Source organism: Panthera leo, chromosome B3, assembly GCF_018350215.1.
Source record: "Panthera leo isolate Ple1 chromosome B3, P.leo_Ple1_pat1.1, whole genome shotgun sequence".
Classification (NCBI taxonomy): Eukaryota; Metazoa; Chordata; class Mammalia; order Carnivora; family Felidae; genus Panthera; species Panthera leo.
This window is the reverse complement of record NC_056684.1, coordinates 101,798,586-101,818,520: the sequence shown is the minus strand read 5'-3', so window position 1 is coordinate 101,818,520 and position 19,935 is coordinate 101,798,586. Positions and strand designations below refer to the sequence as shown.

General features: G+C 40.0%; 1 protein-coding gene across 4 annotated transcripts in view; it reads left to right on the top strand.

Moving 5' to 3' along the window:
* GCH1 (GTP cyclohydrolase 1) overlaps positions 1-19,935 on the top strand; it is an 82,627-nt gene that overhangs the window by 16,118 nt on the left and 46,574 nt on the right. For 3 of the 4 annotated variants that reach the window (XM_042943288.1, XM_042943291.1, XM_042943290.1), the window contains exons 2-3: positions 10,807-10,916; positions 13,780-13,835. In XM_042943288.1, coding sequence (XP_042799222.1) covers positions 10,807-10,916; positions 13,780-13,835 — 166 coding nt within the window. Of the gene's footprint in view, positions 1-2,748; positions 2,850-10,806; positions 10,917-13,779; positions 13,836-19,935 lie in introns of all 4 variants that reach the window. The other variant, XM_042943289.1, reaches the window with a different exon arrangement.

Here is a 19,935-nt window from a genome sequence, read left to right as displayed (position 1 = left end):
AGACTCGTGGTGGCTGGTGATAAGGCTCTCATGTGTAAGTCAGAAGACAGGGGGTCAAAATCCAGCTCTTCATGCCAACAGGTACACTCTTCTTTAGCAGGCACTTAATGTTTCCAGATAGAGCATCAGTTTGCTCATCTGTAAAATGGGGAATGATAACTGTTTTGACGACTGAAGAATAAGACAGGACTTGAAAGAAGTCATGAGCGAAATGTAAAATTCAATTTTATGTGCTCGGAAATAGAAGGGCATCTGTTTCTGCTGAATGCATAGACCCACTCAGGCAGTCAACTCTACCTTTTGTTGTTTCCTGTATTTCTGTATTTCATTTCCTATAATATCTCTCTTCCTTGCCCCCTCTGGAAAACCCTCCCTTCCTTTCCTTCAATCTGTCCTTAAGGCCTGGATCAAATTTTTATGCTCAATATAGCTGTATGTTTTCTCCCAGCTTATAATTTTTCCTTTATATAAACTATTGCTTCTATAGTTTAGCTTCTAGGCATGCCTTCCATTTTGGGGGGCTGAGTTTTTAAAAAATTCTAATATAATTAATGGACAGTGTTATATTAGTTTCAGGTGTACAAATACTGATTCAATGATTCTGTACATTACGGTGCTCCTCATGATAAGTGTACTCTTAATTCCCTTCACTTATTTTCTTATTTCCCCAGATCTTAAGTTTCTTGAGGTCATGTTTGATGTATTTGTGTCCAGCTCAGAAACTAGTACAGAACTTCCCATGAAAACTTGATCATGTTACCCTTGAAACTGATTTATAGTGAGAGCTGGTGGTATGTAGGACCCAACTGGTTTCTTAAATGGTTGATATTTTTCTAGGATATGGATATAATTTTCTTATGTGAGGTCCTCCTTCCTTTACTTTTCACTGGACCTCTGGAAAGTTGGCTCCAGCTTCTTTGCCTAATCTCCCCATCCTGTTCCCCACCTCACCATCCAATCTCTCACTCTCTGTTCCAAGCCTCCTTCTCCAGCTGGTGTGCAGACCTCACAGTGTTCCACAGGAATTGTCATCCTCTGAGTTGGTGACTATAGTGAGGGTTTATGGTGGGGAATTAACATTGCCAACTGTTCAACCTTGCTAAACAGCAAATTAAGGCCACCAGTGGGTCCATTTTTAACCCTCAACCTCTCTCAAAAGCCTATGCTCCCAGCCCAACTGGTCATCAGAATTGCTTGGGTTTTTAAAAGATTTAATCATCCTGGTTTCACCCCAACAGCTAGTGAATCAGATTTTTCAGGGTAGCTTGAGAAGCTGTATTTTCCAAAGCTCCCTATGATTGGCCATATGTGGGATCCACTGTTCTAAAGCGTGATCCCTTTTCCCTTAATCATTTGTCAGTAATGATGGTGGCTTGCACACCCTGCTGGTACTTATTTGTTGGATAGGATTACAGATGGTTCTATAACATCCATCTGTATGATATCTCTTGGCATAAGTGAATGTAGGATGATAAAGGATGAGCCTATTAAAGGCTTCTGAAGCAAATGGATAGTTTATCAGATTGGTGTGTTCTTTCTTTAGAACTGCTGTGAACCAGACCTTGTTACCACCATCTGTTTTGTAAATTCCATTTACAGTTTAACAGCTGGATTGTGAAAGATATACAAAATTATCCAATTAAAAGACTATATTTGGCAAGTGTGCATCCTTTTTTTTTTTAAATGACTCCTTGAATACACTCTTATTTCTTTCCTTAGATAGCCTTTTAAGGCTCTAACTTTTGTCTACCACAAATTTTCAGAGTAGTAAACCGAGACCAGAAGGAAGTTCTTAGGCTTGGAGGCTTGGATAACTTTGGGAGTTAATAATGTATAGGATTGATAGCCTTGAGTTTTATCCTTAAAAAAAATCTGAATAGTTTAAAACAGGTGCTTTTCCCTACCTCAGTACTTAAAGCCACTAGCCAGTACCTTTGCGCATCTCAAAAGGTGACTGACCAGTAGGAGTGGGTGGATAACTTGTGTTGTAATTTGGCATTGATTTCCAACATCCCTAGAGTTGTACAAGCCAAGAACCTGGGAGTCCTGTTAAATTCCTTCTCCAAAAACCATTCTCTTACCTGTAGTGATCCTGTAGCCCAGGTCACAGTCCATACAAAGTCCAAATGAGAACTTGGGTCTCTGGACTTTTAAACTTCATCTTTTCTAATTTACTGTTATGCTTTTTGAACCACTGCGTGTATGTGGTTTTCTAGGGGCCAGTTAAGTAATGGTGTTTAGGTAGAGCAATTTGTGTACTTCTATTTTCTTATTTCAGTACTTCAATATCTTATAAATAAACTACAACAAACATTGTTGTAATTAGGAAAAAGTCTTGGTTATGTTATCATGTGAGAACATGCTCTCAGCAACAGACATTATGTTCATGACAAGCCCAACTAAGAGGATGGGAACAGCTTTCCAGGATTGCATTTGGCAAATAAAGGAGGCACATCAAGGGGTGCCTGGGTGGCTCAGTCAGTTGAGCATCCAGCTTCAGCTTAGGTCATGATCTCGTGGTTGGTGAGTTTGAGCCCCGCGTGGGGCTCTGTGCTGACAGCTCAGAGCCTGGAGCCTGCTTTGGATTCTATGTCTCCCTCTCTCTCTGTTCCTCCCCTGCTCATGCTCTGTCTCTCTCTCTCTCAAAAATAAAGATTGAAAAAAAAGGATGCATATCAGTACTATTTTTAACGCAACCAGTACATTTATTTCAATAGCCTTGGCTACATTTTTTTTTTTTTTTTACAGTTTTATTGAGAAAAAAGTTGGCATGCAACATTGTGTAAATTCAAGGTGTACAACGTGTTGGTTTAATACATGTGTATATTGGAATGTGATTACCACCATAGGTAGGTAATATTTCCATCACATCACAAAATCACTGTTTCTTTTTTGTGATGAAAACATTTAAGATGTACTGTCTTAGCAACTTTCAACTATGTAATGCAGTATCGTTAACTGTAATCAAAAAGGTGTGCATTAAAAAAGGAAATACTCTGTGGGGTGCCTGGGTGACTGTCAGTTAAGTGTCCGACTTTGGCTCAGGTCGCGATCTCACGGTTTATGAGTTTAGGCCCTGCATCGGGCTGTCTGCTGTCAGCACAGAGCCTGCTTAGGATCATCTGTCCCTTCTCTTCTCTCTCTCTTGCTCTCTCAAAAATAAATAAACTTAAAAAAAAAAAAAAAAACTTAAAAAAATACTGTGCATTAAATCCCCAGAATTTCTTCATCTTTAACTGGAAGTATGTATTCTTTGACCAACATCTCCCCATCTCTCCCACCCTCCCAGCCCCTTATAACCATTATTTTACTCTCTGTTTCTAAGAGGTTGGCTTTTTTTAGATTCTATATGTAAGTGACAGCATACAATATTTGTTTTTCTCTGACTTATTTCACTTAGCATAATGCTTGCAAGATCCATCCATGTTGTCTTGGCTATATTTTATTTTTTAATTTTTATTCATTTATTAACTTATTAAAGCTTATTTATTTTGAGAGAGAGAGGGAGAGAGAGAATCCCAAGCAGGCTCCATACTTAAGCACAGAATCCCATGCTGGGCTTGATCCCACGAATTGTGAGATCATGACCTGAGCCAAAATTAAGAGTCTGACACTCAACCAACTGAGCCATCCAGGTGCTCCTGTTTATTTTCTAAGATATTAAGTAATCCTTGCACCTACTATGGGTCTCAAACTTAACAACCATGAGATCAAGAGTCACATGCTCTAGTGACAGAGTCAGCCGGGAGCCCCTTGGCTATATTTTAATTGCTTACAAGCAGCGTGGGAATTTATCTCTGCCAGGGATGACAGAAATGAAAATTTGCAAAATAACCAAACTTTTACTTTCTCTGCAATGCATTGGATCTTTCCTGCTGACAAATTCGCAGTTTATGAAATAAGTTCACAGAGCAAATCAGAGCTGTGCCACAGCTCTGCCTACTCCAGATGGTATGAATGGTTGTCTAAAGTCATCTTAGTTTCCACCTATGTCAGTCTGTGGAATGTTTGAGTTCATGCTTATTTCAGCCAAGTTTTACAAATGTTCGCTCTATCTTGTTAAGCGCAAGAAGCTATGCGTGTTGGAAGTGCTAACAAGAGGTGCACCATCATGATGGAAATGAAGGCAGAGAGGGTGATTTTCTTCCATCTTTTAATTTAACATTGCCCTTACTTGTAGGACAAATTTTTTCAAACAGGAGTAGAATGCAAAATGTTTTAATGCCACACTGAAGGCAGAAGAAGTCTTTGTTTTAATTGCAGAGTGTGATCAAGGGAAGTTTCTGGAGTTTGCAGTGTTACATGAAGCAGGCTCGGTCTTTCCTGTGTAATGCCACTCTAGCATCAGAACTTCTATGCAAAGGTAACCTCAGGGTTTTTGCTTCCCCCCCCCCCCCGCCAGGAAAAAAACCCAGAACACCAGCATGTACATGAACAACGCAATTAAAACAATTTTCAACATTTTTTAAAACGTTTATTTATTTTTGAGAGAGAGAGCATAAGCAGGGGAGGGGCAGAGAGAGAGGGAAAGAGAGAGAGAATCCCAAGCAGGCTCTGCACCATCAGCACGGAGCCCGATGTGAGCTCACACTTGTACACTGTGAGATCATGACCTGAGCTGAAACCCAGAGTCAGACATTTAACCGACTGAGCCACCCAGGTGCGCTCCAAATTTTTTTAATTAATGAAATGCATCAAATATATAAGAAAAAGGACAAAGAATTAGTTTAACCAACATTCATCTGGTTCTAATAAATATTAACATTTTGCTATAATTGCTTTGGAAAATACAGATAAGTTTCATAGATACCTCTTTCTGATCCTGTTCTCCTCCCTCACAGAGTTAACCGCTATCCTGAATTTGATCTCTACTCTCATGCCTATTTTTGTACTTTTTTTTTTAACGTTTTTATTTTATTTTTGAGACAGAGAGAGACAGAGCATTAATGGGGGGGGGGGCAGAGAGAGAGGGAGACACAGAATCAGAAGCAGGCTCCAGGCTCTGAGCCATCAGCCCAGAGCCCGACGCGGGGCTCGAACTCACGGACTGTGAGATCGTGACCTGAGCCGAAGTCAGACGCTTAACCGACTGAGCCACCCAGGCACCCCTGTACTTTTATTTCATATGTATGTCCATAAACAACATGTGGTTTTTGCTTCCACTTCATTTAAAGGATATTACTGTGTGTATCTGCTATTGCCTCTAATACTTGCTTTTTTCACTGGACTTTGTTTCAGGAAATAATAAATTCAGCTTAGATTCACTGACTTTCATGGCTGGGCCATATTTTATTATATCACTCTACACAGATTGTGTAATCATTCTTCTGATGTCCATTTAAATCCCTAATTTTGCTATTACCAATAATGCTGCAGTAATATTTTTTCTGTTCCCTTGGCCACATCAGTTTTTTTGGAGTCCTTTCTTTGAAATCTATCTTAAGGAAGTAAATCACAGGGTAGAGACTGACATATTAATTGGATAAAATGGAAAATTTGCGTTTAATTCTGGCTCTGTGAATGGCATATAGGGTACTGTGCTGAAACTTCATAAAGTCTTAAGCTACAATGCCTGCCTCCAAGGTTGGGAGAAATTACAGACATAACGGTGGTACCAGGAGGTATATGACGTAAGTGCCCAATGCTGGTTGAGACAGCTCTGATGTTGAGGGGTTTGGGCCAGTAATTCAGACCTTTCTCCACTAAGTCAGGGTGGCTGTTAGCCCCTTAAGTTGATTTAATTCCAGCCAAGAGCAAAGAAACTTTTCCTGCCTTATTAGTTGTCACTGTGTTTTGCTGTCTTAGTTCTAAAGTCAGTAGGCAGATAGGTCGCCTGGGTGACTCAGTTGGTTCAGTGTCTGACTCTTGATTTCAGCTCAGAACATGATCTTACCATTCGTGGGTTCGAGCCCCACATCAGCCTCTGTGCTGAGAGCACAGAGCCTACTTTGGATTCTCTCTCTGCCTCTCATTCTGCCCCTCCCCTGCTCGTGCTCTCTCTCTCTCTCAAAATAAATAAACTGAAAAACAATTTTTTCGAATAAATCGGTAGGCAGACCCCATTCTCTTTCTTATCTGTTAGGGTGGATGTACATTCAATGTTCGAAGCCTTCTTCCATTGTCTATTAATGCTGTTCTCCAGGAAGTTGCATCAGGTGTGAAATTCTGGCTTCCTCAGAGATCTCTAAATTTTAGTGCTGATCACCAAACATCCTAGATAATGCTAATTCCTATTACCATTCGTTAAAAAGAAATTCCATTAGATAGAATTTTTCTTTTGTGGGGAATCTCTCCCAGAGGTTTCCTGTTACTCCTACCCCCTTTCACCATGGCAGAAGCAGTTCTGTGTTTCTTATATTGCTATGTTTGAGTAGGAGCATTTTGAAGGTGTGAAGATTCTGTGTAGCAGCACAAAACATGAATACAAGTTTAATACAGGGGCTCTTGTGGTGCCTGGGTGGCTCAGTGGGTTAAGTGTCAGACTTCAGCTCAGGTCATGATCTCACAGTTCGTGAGTTCAAGCCCCACGTCAGGCTCTGTGCTGACAGTTCAGAGCCTGGGATCTGCTTTGGATTCTGTATCTCCTTCTCTCTCTTCCCCACCCCCACTTCCACTCTGTCTCTCTCTGCCTTTCAAAAATGAATAAATGTTTAGATAAAAAATCTACAAAAAAAATACAGGGGCTCTCAAAGTATGGTTCCCAGACCAGGAGAATTAGCATCTTCTGGGAACTTGTTAGAAATGTCAATTCTCATTCCCACCCAGACCTACTAAATCAGAAATTCTGGGACTGGGGTCCAGTGATTTGTGTTTTGACAAGCCCCCTGGGGGAGTCTGAGAAGCACCCTGCTTCTGAGGGTGCTTAAACGGGTACATGGGCTCCTATTGTGGACCTGACTAACTGTACTTTCAGGAAGGGATTAACTACTTAAGGGATGGCTGCCCAGCAGGGTTATTTGTTGTCATTGCTTAATCATTAATGACACGAGCAAGGTATACCTTTACATTTTTCTTTGTGTGGTATTGTAATAGACAAACCTTCAACTTTTGGAGGCCCCTTCAGTTTTCTTTGTTGGTTATGACCAAGAGTAGGAAACAGAATGCCATAAATCCTTGTTTCCAGGGTTACCTTCTTGCTGCTGATAACAGGCAGGAAATTAAAACAATCTGTGATAGTGTTTTGTTCTTATTAGCCACAGATGGTAGCTTTCAGATATGTTGGAGCAAAACATAAATAAATATAGCAGGGAAACTTCATTATTGAAGAAAAATGATTCAGCTAGGTCAAGTTTATAGTCTGGGTTCACTTTCACGAAATGGGATATAGGCAACATAATATTGTTCCATTACCACAAACCATTAAGATTTATGGGGGTCACTGGGTTTTTTTCTTTTTGGCTTAATTTTAAGTATGTAAAACATTTACATGATTTCAAAGTCAACTGTGTAACAAATCATATTTAAAGATGTCTCACTTCTATCCATATCCCTTCTCTCCTGCTTTCTTAGTCCTTTATGCATAATCATTTTTATTAGTTTTTTGATTTATTCTCCTAGTGTTTCTTTTTGAAAATAAGCATATATATGTTTATATCTCCCCCATTCCACTTTCTTTACACAAAAGGTTGCATGTTATTCTATATTCTTTTAAGATTATTTTAAAAAGTTAGCTCTACTAAGGGATAACTTAAATTCAATAAAATTCAACAACTTCATGTGTACAATTTGAATTTTGACAAATACATACAGTTGTGCAACCACCAGTACAATGAAGGCATAGACTCTTTCCATCACCCAAAAATGTTTTCTTCTACCCTTTTACAGCCAATCCTCTCACCCCTCTGGTCCCTGCTAAACCATCTGTCTGCTTTCTCTCACTATACTTCTCTTTCCTAGAATTTCAGACATACTTTTTTTGTGTGAACGTATATGACTTCTTTCACTATGTATATAATTCTTTGAAGATTCAGCCATATTAGTACATATATAAGTAGTTATTCTACTTTATTGCAGAATAGTGCTCTATTGTTTATACATTCCAGTTGATGGGCATTGTCCTATTGCTTTTTTTTCCTTTTTATTTTGAAGTGACATTAGACTTACCAGAATACTTACAAAGACAGTACAGAGAGTTTCTATATACCATTGCCCCAGCTTCCTCAAATGTTAACCTCTCCTATGGCCCATGGTATAGTTATCCTTTCTTAAGAAATTAATATTGGGGGGCGCCTGGGTGGCTCAGTTGGTTAAATGTCCGACCCTTGATTTTGGCTCAGGTCATGATCTCACAGGACATGGGTTCGAGCCCCACGTCCAGCTCTGTGCTGAAGTGCGGAGCCTGCTTGGGTTCCTCTCTCACCCTCTCTCTCTGCCCCTCCCCAGCTTACGCTCTCACACACTGTCAAAAATAAATAAACTTTAAAAATATTTAACAAATTAATATTGGTACAATTCTATAAACTACAGACTTTGTGTGGATTTTAGTTTTTCCAGTGCATTTAGTCTTCATGTTTCTTTAGTCTCCTCTAATCTGTGACAATTCAGTCTTTCCATCTCTCTGTGTTGTTTTTTTTTTTTTTAATGTTTATTATTTTGAGAGAGAGAAAGTATGAATGAGCAGGGGAGGGGCAGAGAGAGAGGAAGAGAGAGAATCCCAAGCAAGTTCCATGCTCAGTGTGTTGCCAATGCAGGGCATGAACCATGAGATCATGACCTGAGCCAAAATCAAGAGTCATTTGCTCAACCAGCTGAGCCACCCACACACCGCCTCCCCCCCCACCCCCCACCCCTGTGTCATTTTAAGAGTGCTTGTTGAGGTATTTTGCAGAATGTCCCTCAGTTTGTCTAGTAATTAGACTACAGTCACACGCTTCAGGGGAAGAACACCACAGAGGTGATGTGCCCTTTTCATATTTTACCAGAAGCTACATGTTATTACTATGTCTTATTACTGGTAGAGTTAAACTGGATCACTTGGTTTGCCAGGTTTCCTCGGTGTAAAGTTACTATTTTTTCCTTTTCTGTAGTCTGTCTCCTAGAAGCAAATTATTGCTTTTTAAATTCTGATGTATATTAGTGTGCATGGGACACATAGTTTAGCCACTCCCTCAACCTTAATTATAGTAACAGTAATAACAGCAACTACTACTTAATCCATCTGCGTACTTCTGAAAACATGTGGATTATCTCATTTAATGCTCAGGATACTCCTAAAAATGTAGATGCTCTTTTCATGTCCATTTTACAGCTTAGAAGACTGAGGCAAAGAATAGTCTTTCCAAGGTTCAACAGCTACTTAGTAATGGACCCAGACACTAACTTAGCCTAACTTGAGGACCAGCTTTTAACATGTGCCATATGGTAGTTGTCACAACTTAGAATGGGGATGCTCTCATTCTTTGTCAGAGAAAATGAATGCTTCTGTTTGATAATTCTTTTGTTCTTTAAGAAATAACTTTGTTTTACTTTCAGAGTTTTCTTGTATGACTAAGGATTTTAATAAGCTATGCATGACAGTAATATTACTTAAAAATCTTGGAGAAATCCAGGATACTTTGGGGAGCACTCAGGGCCTATTTTTAGACTTCTTCCAGAAATATGACTGTAGGTTAGGGCAGAGTATTCAGAATAGAAAACTGTTTTGGGCGAAGTATTTACTTCAAGGATGACACTGATCCTTTTCTTCCGTGGATTTTTATCAGCCTCTTCTACCAGGGGTGTTGTGTTTGTCTGTGTGTGTCTAAACCCTGCATATTCACGTTTGTTGACCACGCTAATGACTTTTCCACTCCACAATCAAATGTGTCTCTGAATAGCCTGACTCAGGGGATGATAACTGGTTCGGTGATGACTCAATATCTGTGAGCCTCTATTCTAGCAACAACGGAGCCACTGAAGGTCAGGCTGTGTGGGTGGACGTTTGCACTTCCCTGTGACTCACACTGCAGCCTGGCTTTCTGAGGGGAGATTAACTGTAGGTGGCCGCAAAACTCTATTCACCTCCTCCCCGCTCCGTCTCATCTGTACTATGTAGATGGGTATCCCCGGATCCTTGAAATACTACGGCTTGGAGTCTTGAATGTATGTAGGCTGCCATGATGTCCAGCTATCAGTGCACGTTTAAAAAATAAAGCTTTTATGTTTTTAAATGTCTGTTGTATGCCTGGCCATATGTGCCAGAGTCCAGAGGTCAAAAGCTAATCTGGGCAGGCATATACATAAAAATGATAGCATTTAGTTCCTTAGGGAAGAATGTAACTGCTTAGAATAAGTCTTGTGCTTGCATTCAAGAATTAGTAAATTTTATGAGTAAACAAGTATTTGGGGGATAGATAATGTCGAGTTTATGGGTGTTGAGATCTGGCCTCAGAGGTTAGATGGCTAAGGACTTCTGGCCTCATAAGTTAGATAAGGTTTTCTACACATCCACTATAGAGAAAGTGTTAGGTACAAGAAAATATAAAGTAGAAAAGGAAAGCAGCTCCCTTTCACCACCAGAACTCTTGTTTTGCATATTTCTCCCTTTCTCCTTTTCTCATGCAGCAGACACATTTGTTTGTAATCCTGCATTTGTTATGTAATATTATATAGTTAAGGGTTGTTTTCATCATTTAAGGAAAAAGACTGCTAATTTGGTGGGAGAAAAATAACTAGTTTTAACGCGTTTTTCCTTAACATTTTAGTTAGGATTAACATTTTGTCTTTGTTGACTGTCAATCTCTGTTTAACCGTGGAGATTGTTAGTTTTTCTACTCTGAATCTTTCTGTAAAATTGGAAATGTTACTAAAGCAAGCCTCTGATTTCAGATGTCCTAAATGATGCTATATTTGATGAAGATCATGATGAGATGGTGATTGTGAAGGACATAGATATGTTTTCCATGTGTGAACATCATCTGGTTCCATTTGTTGGAAAGGTAAGGGTTTTTTCTGTTTCCTGTTAATTTTAAAATATAACAAAAATTTTTAAATTAGGATTATTATCTTTAAAATCATCACCTGCTAATTCCTAATATCCCAGATATGTAGAATTACACATAAACATTTACTCTTTATCAACCTGACTAATCTAATAATTTGAAATTAACAAAACAAAAACCAAGTAGCTGAAGGTCCTCAGGGCAAATATTTCATAGTAAGTACCATGGTATTGGTTAAAATAATGAGATAAAGTTGCCTTTTTTTTTTTAAGGTAGCTGCAGCAGACTCTGAAAACCTTTGCTTTTTATTTTGACTAAATAATGTTTGATCCAAGATGTACTTTTGTGTAATATGGCATGAGCAGCAATGATTGCAGAATTTCTTATGGCAGAGGTCATTGTATTAGTGGACTTTGTTTCTAACTCTTTCTGTATTAGGAGCAGTGAATCTAATGCAAGCTGCTTAATATTATCTAGCTTGTTGCACTTAAGCATATCTTTGAAACCATGGATGTAGGACCAAAAGTAGTCCTGTCCTCTCTCTCCCATTATAATTTTATTTTATTTTGACTTTTTATTAATAGTTTTTAAACAGAAGACTTAGCAAATAGTGTTATGAATACCTGTATACCCATCACCTAAATTTAATGTGTTAACATTTGCTTCACATTTTTTTTTGTTAAAATATTTCATTTTGGGGGCACCTGGGTGGCTCAGTCAGTTGAGTATATGACTCTTGATTTTGGCTCAGGTCACCATCCCAGGGTCCTGGGATCAAGCTCCGTGTGGGGCTCTACACCAAGTGTGAAGCCTGCTTGGGATTCATGTGTGCGCGCTCTCTCTCTCTCTCTCTCTCTCTCTCTCTCTTTCTCTCTTTCCTCCTCCCCTCCTCCCCTCCTCCCCTCCTCCCCTCCTCCCCTCCTCCCCTCCTCCCCTCCTCCCCTCCTCCCCTCCTCCCCTCCTCCCCTCCTCCCCTCCTCCCCTCCTCCCCTCCTCCCCTCCTATCCCCCATCCCCTCCTCCCCTCCTCCCCTCCTATCCCCCATCCCCTCCTCCCCTCCTATCCCCCATCCCCTCCTCCCCTCCTCCCCTCCTATCCCCCATCCCCTCTTCCCCTCCTCCCCTCCTATCCCCCATCCCCTCCTCCCCTCCTATCCCCCATCCCCTCCTCCCCTCCTCCCCTCCTCCCCTCCTCCCCTCCTCCCCTCCCTTTGCCCCTCCCCTGCTCTCCAGTGTGCCTGCACTTAAGGGCTCAGGATTTTCAAGAAGGAGGGAACCTTTGAGCTTATCTTACTACCTTTTATTGTAAGTGAGGAATTTGGGCCCAGAAAGCATAGGCTTTGTCCAAGAAGACAGAGGAAGTTAGTGATTTGGGCTGGGGCTAGACTTACGAACTTGATCTGTGCTCAGCCTCTCACTATATCCTCTTACCTTCTGCTATGATTATCTCTGTGTTTGTGTTCTTGCTAACTTTTAAAAAAATCTATTGTTCAGCAGTGTTTCTCTAAAATCGACATTGAAATGACTTAAGATCTTCAGAAAGATCAAAAGTAGTACAAACAATAAACAAATTATAGCTCTGCATATAAGTAGAAAATTTCAAGTGGTACAGAAGATCTTAGCTCTGTGGGAAACTTTCAACTCTCTAATTTTTCTTTGAAATAGTCAGTTCAGGTGCTACTTTACTTTCTCCTTCTGCTGACCAGGAAGGTAATGAATTGGTATTCTTAAATTCCCAAAGCACAGTGCTAATAGATGAAAAATCACTAATTACTACTATATCCATTATTCACATGTACAGTAGATATTAATTAGGTGAGCGAATGCAACAAACGCTAGCGAACCATGATGCAAATGAATCTATACTTTTATATTAGGTTAATTGATTGCCTACAAATGGCCATTTATTTATTAGCCTTTTGTAGAACTAATGTGTTCCCATAATTTAATACTTGGCTCAAAGAGAGGTAACATGGACATATTAGATGTTAGTCAGTGACTTTTAAGATTACGGAATTGGCTTGGCCTCATAGTAGGTCCTATAAGAACTTAGATCTTAAGGTCCAGGTTTTGACAAGTCACATTTGTAGCTGTGTCCTTTATCTCCCATCAGGAAGATAGTATTCTCCAGCAGCTTAGAGATTGGGCCACCAACTATGACAAAGGACATGGAGACCCTCTTTATGTGCAGTGGGGTGGGACTTTTAAGGCCACTATGATGTGTGGAATGTCAGTGTTCACAGTTACAGTTTGGGCCATTTAAAGGAAGCTTTCCTGGCTACATTTTAATGTTGCTATAGGATAATTTTCACTGTCTTGAGAGAATGTCCCCTCAATAGAAGAAAGACTGGAAGAATTGTATCAAGAGTTTAACTTCACCAGGAAATATCAAGACTATATTTCAAATTTGTCATTTCATTAATAGTCATTCATATATTTTCCTTTTCCTGCACATCTGTAATTTTCTAAATGCTTTTGTTAGTCCTTCATTTTCTAAGTCTTAAAGCTTCTAGATTTTTTAAGTTGATTTATTTATTTTGAGAGAGAGAGAAAAAGAATGAATGAGCGGAGGAGGGGCAGAGAGAGAGGATGAGAGAGAATTCTAAGCAGACTCCATGCTCAGTGCAGAGCCTGACGTGGGGCTCGATCTCATGACTTTGAAATCATGACCTGAGCTGAAATCAAGAGTTGGATGCTTAACCAAGTAATCACCCAGGTGCCCCAAAACTTCTAGATTTTTTAAAGATACATTTTCTTCGTGTTGAATTACATAATACATATACTGTCTTCTATTTCCTTATTTTATTACAAAGAAGCACTGGATTTTCAACTAACTCGTGATTTCTGTCTCTTCTTTGAAGGTCCATATTGGCTATCTTCCTAACAAGCAAGTCCTTGGCCTTAGCAAACTTGCGAGGTAAGTATGTGTGGTGAGTAGGAAAACAGATTTGTAGGACCTGCCCTTATATGGCTAGAATCTCATAAGGCTTGCTTTCTTGACTGGTGTGGATCTAACTTGGAAGTCACATTACAACATAAAATTTATAGTCACAGAGACAAGCGTATTTGGAGGACCTGAGACACAAGTCCCTTTTATTCTCACCCATCACTGCCTTTCTCCCCCACCTTCCACAACTCTTCCCACTGGCACATCTTTGAAGTCTTAGTTCATACCTTTCTCTGTAGAGCCTGGAAAGGACCAGGATGCATTCAGTCCAGCCCCCCCATGTTTAAGGGTGGTTTACTAACAGTGGGGGGGGGGGGGGGGAGGGGAGAGGAAACCTGAGCAGGAGTCTAATTCCACTGCACTGTTTTCAGACTTTTAATCATACTACCATTTGGGGTCTTCTGCACCTGAGTATTTGTGGGCATCTTCTGGGGTCCTGCAGGGCCATCCATTCACTTCTGGTTTGATACCTCTGCAGGCACAAAACTGTGCTGTGCCTTCCTTGGCTTTCTCAGCAATATTCCAAAAATAATACCTACTCTCTTCTCTGTTTCTCTTTTCTACTACAGTCTTATTTTCCCTTCTTTATCCTGTGGGTTCATGCCTTTTAAAAAATTCCTTTACTACTATTTTTATTTGGGCTTTAGGAAGGAGAGGTAATATACAAGTACTGTCATCTATGTTTAAGTAGAAATAAACGTGACGATTGGTGTTCATGTATCTCTGATAGCTCAGCAACCAGTATTTTATTGCCCCTAAATATTCTTCTTTGTAATTTCTTTGTATGGAGTTAGTGAGTCCTGGGTATGGAGGAATGCTGGGAGGTGTGGTTTTGTGTGTGTTGGGGGAGAGTTAAGGACAAAATGAGGTAATAGGCGATGAACATACAATCAGGTGCCCCCCCCCCCCCAATCAAGCTAAGTTTGGATAATTTGAGATTATAGTGACCATATCAAAATTGGAATAGGGGTGCCTGGGTGGCTCAGTCAGTTAAACATCTGACTCTGGATTTCAGCTTAGGTCATAATCTCACAGTTCGTGGGTTTGAGCCCTGCGTTGGGCTCTGTGCTGACAGGGCAGAACCTGCTTGGGATTCTCTCTTTCCTTCTCTCTCTGCCCCTCCCTACCTCTTTCTCTCTCTATCTCAAAATAAGTAAACGTTAAAACATTTGGAATAAATGAATCTTTGTGACCAAACTAACTATATATACTATGACTCTGATGTATTCCTGCTGCTTTTCCACTTAGACACTGGGATTCATCACAATCCTGAAATGGTGGTCCAGATCTTTTTCAATTCTGTGTTGGAATCTGTAAAAACCACACTAGCAATCTGACAGCTGCTCTCCACAGCTGTTCTTTTTACTTTGTTTTCTCTTCCACTTTCTTACTCATTCCTCTTGGGATTAAGGAGAAAGTAAGTAGAAGAGAGAAATTTAACTTCCCTGGTTTCTGACCTCATTCCTGCTTAGCACTCTCCATCAGACAGGGCTACTTGGTACCATGAAAAGATGTTATTATGTCATAGCTGTAACTGCTTCACTGCAGTAAGGCTCTTAACACAAATCCAGAAACATCTTGCCACCTTTTCAGTGATCTGTACCCAGTGGCAGTGCCGAGGGGTGGGTGGATGTTGGTGGTAATGGGAGGGGGCAAATAATCCTACTTTAATTTCTATTAGCAGCCTCCTCCCTAGTAACTTACTCCCAAATAATAAAGTCATGTCAACTGTGAAAGAAGTGTCTGTACTAAAATTGGTTATTCTTACTGTTTGATAAGCCACAGTCTAAGTAAAATCAGCTTAGTTTCTGTGCAAACCTAGCTGCAGGCCCAGTCTGCTGGTACCCTCCCTTTCAGCAAGACTGCCAACCCTATGCCTTTGCTATATAGAAACTTGGGCACTGCTGATGCTTGTGTTACCTCCTTTCCTAGTGAAATGGAAAGATCTCAAATAATTAAGCTTTTAGGAAATAATACAAAGAAGTTAATTATTAGCATGGGGTTCGTCTTTACACGAATAGGATTAAACTTAAGGGGAAAAAAAGGAACATGAAACTAAAGAACAGAGTGTATGTTACTTTCAGATATTTGTAAAGAAAAATTTGATTGAAGAGTTTATTAAACAGGAAAGAAAGCTAAGATTTTTATCCAGTTTATTTCTTATAAGAAGTGGAATATTTAGGGAATGAAGAGTCATAAAGAAAGCTGAATGTCTTAGCAAAACTTCACTGCTCATTTTAATCTTGTATGTGAAGTTTGTTATATGCTTGCCTTTAAACGAATGACCTTTTAGTGCCAGGGAAGTCAAATATCAAACAGTAAAGCCTTAAGTAACAAGAAAAATGCCAGAAGTGAGTTGATCTGGTTTAACTCTAGTAGAATTCTAGAGTAAATGTAGTTTGAATAGATATTCCTTTTGTTGGGGCGCCTGGCTAGCTCAGTTGGTAGAGCCTACCACTCTTGATCTTGGGGTTGTGAGTTTGAGCCCTGTGTTGGGGGTAGAGATTACTTAAAAATAAAATCTTAACAACAAAAAAAAGAATTCATTTTGTTGCTAAATATCCATTGAACATGTATTCATTTTCTTGCCTTAGAATAATTGAGTGAACATAGTTAAATCTTGAATATAGAATTGAAGTGCCTCGGGTTAGCTGTGGTTCATCTATTTATTGAGTATCTACTGTGAAAGGGTGCTGTGTCAGCCATGATGACTGCTAGAGAGAAGTGGGACACAACCACTGCCCTCACGGAGGGTGGGCAATATGAGGCAGCAGGTACCACAGAAATGCCTGGTTTGGAGCTCTGAGTTCAGAGGAGCCAAGATGACTGTGGCCTGGCAGGATTGAGGAGACCCAGAGGTGGAAAGCTGAGCAGAATTTTAAGGGAAGAGGGGCCCCTGGGTGGCTCAGTTGGTTGAGTGTCGGACTTTGGCTCAGGTCATGATCTCGAGGTTTGTGGATTTTGAGCCCCACATCCGGCTGTGTGCTAACAGCTCAGAGACTGGAGTTTGTTTCAGATTCTATGTCTGCTTCTCTCTCTGCCCCTCCCCCGCTCACGCTCTGTCCCTGTCTCTCAAAAATAAAATAAATGTTGAAAAAAATTAAGAAAGAAAGACCCAGAGGTGAAAAGCTGAGCAGAATTTTAAGGGAAGAGGGGCCCCTGGGTGGCTCAGTCGGTTATGCATCTGACTTCATCTCAGGTCATGATCTCAGGGTTCGTGAATTCAAGCCCCACATTGGGCTCTGTGCTGTCTTCAGATCCTCTGCCCCCCTCTCTCTCTGCCCCTCCCCTGCTTACATTCTCTCAAAAATAAATAAGACATTTAAAAAAAATCCTAAAGGGAAGAGAAATTCCTTTGGGTATGGTAAATGCGTAAGCAGAGGCAAGTCAATAGAGAGATTAACTGACAGAAGTAAGAGATGTAGGCAGGGATGACTGCAAGATCGTCAGAAAGGTAGGGTGGGCATTAGATTACAAGGAGGACATTATTTTTTCCTTTTTTCTCTATTATAAATGTTTATTTATTTTGAGAGAGCATGAGCAGAGGAGAGAGAGAGAGAGGAAGAGAGAAGCCCAAGCAGACTACGCACTGTCAGCTGTCAGTGCAGAGCCTGAGGCGGGCCTTTACCTGACAAAACAGGAGATGGTGACCAGAGCGGAAATCAAGAGTCAGATGCCCAACTGACTGAGCCACCCAGGCGCCCCTCTCTCTATTATAAAAATAACATACTTACCAGTTAAGCTTAAATACAAATGAGTGAGTAAAGGGAAAGCTTTCCTTTCTATTTCCATTACTCAAAGTTAAAACTAGACATTTCTTGTCTCTTGGCTAGAGATTGTCCTTCCAGAAAATTTCTATGCAAACACAAACATATATCACTTTAAGACTAGCAAAACAAAACAAAACAAAAAAGGGAGAGATCATATCCTACATTCTGTACTACAACTTGTGTTTTTTGTTTGTATTTTTTTAAGTAATCCCAAGGTGGGGGGGGGGAGCTTGAACTCACATACCTGAGATCAAGGGTCAGTCACATGCTCTACTGACTGAGCCAGCCAGGTGCCCCTTTGTGTTTTTGTTTTTGTTTTTGTTTTAATTAAAAAACCTTGAAGTCCTTTGGACACCTTTTAGTCCAGAAAGTCTGACTCCCTTTTAATGGCTACATAGTATTTCTTTAATTGTTTAATATAATTCATTTAATCAGTCTTTGATAGAGAGTTTACAGTTTAAGACTGTTGTCAAAAGAGGAGGGCACCTGTTGGAATGAGCACTGGGTGTTGTATGGAAACCAATTTGACAATAAATTTCATATCTTAAAAAAAAGTAGAAAAAATGCTTTGGTGAACATGTTTTGTATAGTGTAAATTACCGAAATTAAATTGTTGGGTTCAGGGTAGCCAAATTTTTGCTATTACTAAATTGTTCTCTAAAAAAGAGCATATCAATTTATACTCTAATAATAGGTCAAAGGGTGTGTGTGTTTCTCCACTTTTGCCAACACTGAGTTTCATCACACTTTTTTAAAAAATTTTTTTTAATGTTTATTTAGTTTTGAGAGAGAGACAGAGAGTGAGAGCAAGGGAGAGGCAGAGAGAGAAAGGGAGACACAGAATCTGAAGCAGGCTCCAGGCTCTGAGCTGTCAGCACAGAGCCTGATGCAGGGCTTGAACTCACAAACCATGAGATCATGACCTGAGCCGAAGTCGGCCATCTAACTGACTAAGCCACCCAGGCGCCCCTCATCACACTTTTCAATCTTTGCCAAACTGGTAAGTGGGATAGGGTACTTATTGTTTTAATTTGCATTTTTAAAACTTGCATTTTTTTAATAGAGTTTGAATCTTTATAGAAACTGCCTTCTCTAAGTTAGCCTTTGCTAATTTTTCCATTGGATTGCTTATCTTTTTATTACTGATTTGTATGAGCTCTTTGAATGTTAAACCAGTTAGGTCAGGTGCTGCAAATAATTTTTCCAGGTTTGTCATTTGTCTTCTGATTTTGTTCGATAATATCATTTTTCCATAAAGAAGTTTAAAATTTTTATGTAGTCATAAACTCATGTTTTTGGGTTATTTTTATGGCCTTATTTTTATATTTAAATCTTCACTCCATCTGGAATGTATTTTGGTGCAAGGAGTGAGAAGGAATCCATCCATTGCTGTTGTATGCTCACTGACCTCCTACAGCGCCCCCACTTCCCTCCTGTTACCATGCTGCCTTCTTGCTATCCTTGCTGCCACTCTGTTGGGCCTTGCATATGTTCTTCTTGGATTATAAAACCCTGAACTCCTCCTTGCCTCTAATCTCTCTGCATCCTTAAATCTGCTCTCATACACTATTAGGATGTACTTTCTAAAGTGTGGATTTGATGTAGCTCCCCATAGCTTTTAAGATAAAGTTCAAACTCCTTACTTTAGCTGGCAAGTCCCACTGTGATCCAGCTCTACCCTCTGCAGCTTTTTTTGCTCTTTGCTCTAGCCATGGTTGAGAATTTGCAGCCTGGTGACAAGTCAAGTTATATGAAGGCATCAAAAATACTGTTAAGATTTGCAAGGGTTAAATTATACCATCTACCTGCAAAGGTGTCACCAGATTACTTTCCCAGTTGTCATAGGAGGAGGAAGAGGAGAGAAAGCATAATGCAACACAGGAAACAGGACCTAACACAGATTTTATAAGTACCTAATCGTGCCCCCTTTATTTAAAAAAAATTACAGGGATGCCTGTGTGGTTCAGTTGGTTAAGTGTCCGGCTCTTGATTTTGGCTCAGGTCATGATCCCAGGGTCTTGGGATTGAGCCCCTCATTGGAAGTGCAGAGCCTGCCTGAAATTTTCTCTCTCCTTTCCTCTGCCCCTCCCCCACTCATGCTCACTCTCTAAAAAAAAAAAAAAAAAAAATTACAAAAGCTGAAAATGCAAAATTTATCAACGGAGACAAGGTGGGTCCTCTTATATTGAAGTTTGCATAATAAAAGTGGTCATGAATCTTTTTTGTCAAATGGGTTCAAAACAGAACAGGAGCTAGATGAAATACATAGAGAAACTGACAAACTCCAAAGAAGTGAGTGG